We start from the raw sequence: 3,053 nt of genomic DNA on the forward strand, positions 1-3,053 counted from the left end.
TATTGATTAGACTCTTCTTGTACAAACGCTATTGATATCCTTTTATTCCACCACAATTAACATAAACTCAATGCCCCAAAAGCAGCAACTCTTTCTTCTTCACCACGGTTATCAGTGGTCAAGATTTTTCTTTTTCGATAGTTTTCTTGATATACTATTCACATATCATACACTTCCATGGTTAAATCACTGTTGTTGTTTTAATGAAGTTACTTTCTCCACTTTGAGTTTCATTGCTGTTTGACCTGTTTATAATACCTTTTAGAAAAACAATAATAACTAATAGACTTTGGATAAACTCAAGTCTTTAGCAAAATTTGAAACCCTCTTCCATCCACTGCCTAGCGAAGACTAATCTCATGACACCAGACATTCCTCTTTTCCGCAATGCCTCTTCACCATTAAGCCTTTGCGTATTAGCCCTTCTGTCTGAAACAACCTCTCCTTGCTTCAAATCACAATGAATTCTCTGGTTCACTCCCTTCTGTCTTTTAGTTCTCTACTTAAAAACTACTTGTTAAGAAATGATGTCTGCTTACCACCAGCAAAAATGAATGACATCTTTTTTTGTGAAAAATTTCCCAGGCATGCTTTCTTTGATTTTCACCCCCATCTCTTGGAGGAAGAGGTCAGCATGAACTATGGCAGGGAAGTGCTATTAACGTGTGACTGAGAATGAGCACCATTTGCAAGACTATTAGATGGGCTTGTTATTTGGCGACTATATGCTATGAAATTATATATAAAGGGAAGTATATATGCTATATCTCAGCAAGATTTTAATAAAAGCTATCAAATAATAAAAGTGCAAAGCTTAACTTAATACAAGAATTAAGCAGCCAACTCTTTATTTTTACATCATAAGAGGAATTGTTGGAGAAAAGCTGTTTAACATGAAGGTTGTATTTTTTAAGTAATCAAAACAACATGTAATTAATTATGAACCTCATATTCCATCTTATCATACTATCAGTAAATGCACATGTCAACTAGAATATTGCAATGACTGTGCGCTTCTGTTGCTATTGTTGTTCCTCTTTTGCTAGTTTTACTGTACACCACTGATACCTGCTGTCATCAAGTTGATTCCAACTCAGCGTGAGACTATGGGACCGAGTAGTTTGCTCTATAGCGTTTCAATGTGGTAGGTAATCTTTAGAGAACAGATTTCTCTCTGGTTAACTACTGAGCATAAGAAAGCTCCTTTTGGCCACTGACAGAATATGTATACAGGAGATATTCATTCCTTTAACAACACCTTCTTTATTTTATCTTGCTTCCAATTTTTCAAGATGCTGTTGAGAGAAAAAGAGAAATATTTGCAGAAAACGGAAACAAATTTCTTTATACAAACACAACCTCATACCTTAGCTCTAAGGTCTCTTTATCTCAACTGCCTTTCTGAATTTGTTTTCCTCCCACTACGGAATATCAACTGTTAGGGGCACACCGGTTGGTTTGGGGCTGTGGACTGACCTCTGTCTTTTCACCCTTAGCTCTCTCCTTTTCATGGGTAGGGCGATGAAGATGAGCAATGAGAGTGTGGGCGGTGCTTTCATCCTGGTGGGCTTCTCTGACCAGCCCCAGCTTGAGAAGCTTCTCTTTGTCGTCGTCCTGATCTCCTACCTCCTCACCTTGGTGGGCAACACGGCCATCATCCTGGTCTCTACTCTGGACCCCATGCTTCAGACGCCCATGTATTACTTCCTTACCAATCTCTCCTTCGTTGATCTTTGTTTCACCACCAGCATTGTGCCCCAACTGCTGTGGAATCTCCATGGTCCTGACAAGACCATCACCGCCATAGGCTGTACTATTCAACTCTATGTGTCGTTGGCACTGGGATCCACCGAGTGTGTTCTCCTAGCTGTCATGGCCTATGACCGCTATGCTGCTGTTTGCCGCCCTCTTCATTACGCCACGGTGATGCACCCACGGCTGTGTCAGGCACTGGCAGGAGTGGCGTGGCTGAGTGGGTTGGGCAACACTCTGATTCAGGGTACCATCACCCTTCGGCTGCCCCTTTGTGGAAATCGGAGGATTTACCATTTCATCTGTGAAGTGCCTGCCATGATCAAGTTGGCTTGTGTAGACATTCATGCCAATGAGGTTCAACTCTTCATGGCCTCCTTGGTGCTTCTGCTCCTGCCCCTGGCACTCATCCTGGTCTCCTATGGATATATCGCACAGGCAGTGATGCGAATCAGATCCATCCAAGCCTGGCGTAAAGCCTTGGGAACATGTGGGTCCCATTTGCTGGTAGTCTCTCTCTTCTATGGGACCATCACGGCTGTCTACATCCAACCCAACAGCTCCTATGCCCACAGTCAGGGGAAGTTTATAACCCTCTTGTATACTGTGGTAACTCCTACACTGAATCCCCTCATTTACACTCTGAGAAACAAAGATGTTCAGGGAGCTCTGAAGAGGCTGGTGTGCAAAGACCAGCGTTTGGGAGACTAATGAGGAAAAGGTTCAGACGCAGTTGAGCTAAGGTGGGAGTGTTGAAAGACACTAAAAGGCTGGAATGTGTCCTGAAAAATAAAATTCTCAAGGCCTTCTGAAGAATTCATGAGCAACAGAAATCATTTTGTTTGATCCTCTTACTTAGAAGAAAGTACTCAGGACATCTTGTCCAGACTGGCATCTTATCAAATGCCAATCTATGGTGTACACAATAAAGCACAGACAAGACTTACGAGTCCCAGAATATTACCAGGTAATTCTCTTTGCTCTCTGATATTTCTCTGATATAAAATCCTTACTGAGCCTTATGAGAGGAAATCAACCTATTAACATATTTCCATTCAGCAGGGGTTAAAAACTTGTTGTCATCAATTATATTTCAACTCATGGACCCCATATGCAACAAAGTAGACCTGCTTCATAGGGTTTTCTTGGCTGGTTTGTTTTCTTTGCAGAAGCGGGACCATCACACCTTTCTTCTAGGTTAACATTGGGTGGATCCAAACTACCAACCTTTGGGTTAATAGTCAACCAAAACTGTTGATGCTCTTCTTAGAGAAGTAAGCATAGTTTACAAATAATAACCT

General features: G+C 41.6%; 1 protein-coding gene across 1 annotated transcript; it reads left to right on the forward strand.

The window, feature by feature from the left end:
- Positions 1-1,509: 1,509 nt before the first annotated feature.
- On the forward strand, positions 1,510-2,463 carry LOC142437541 (olfactory receptor 2G3-like). The gene has a single exon (XM_075540657.1). It carries the CDS (start codon positions 1,510-1,512, stop codon positions 2,461-2,463), a length of 954 nt encoding a protein of 317 aa, XP_075396772.1.
- Positions 2,464-3,053: the final 590 nt, after the last annotated feature.

The sequence above is a fragment of the Tenrec ecaudatus genome, chromosome 1 (assembly GCF_050624435.1).
Source record: "Tenrec ecaudatus isolate mTenEca1 chromosome 1, mTenEca1.hap1, whole genome shotgun sequence".
NCBI lineage: Eukaryota > Metazoa > Chordata > Mammalia > Afrosoricida > Tenrecidae > Tenrec > Tenrec ecaudatus.

Excerpts from the sequence above, each read along its gene's own strand:
- LOC142437541 (XM_075540657.1), top strand. The coding sequence starts at position 1,510 with ATGGGTAGGGCGATGAAGATGAGCAATGAGAGTGTGGGCGGTGCTTTC.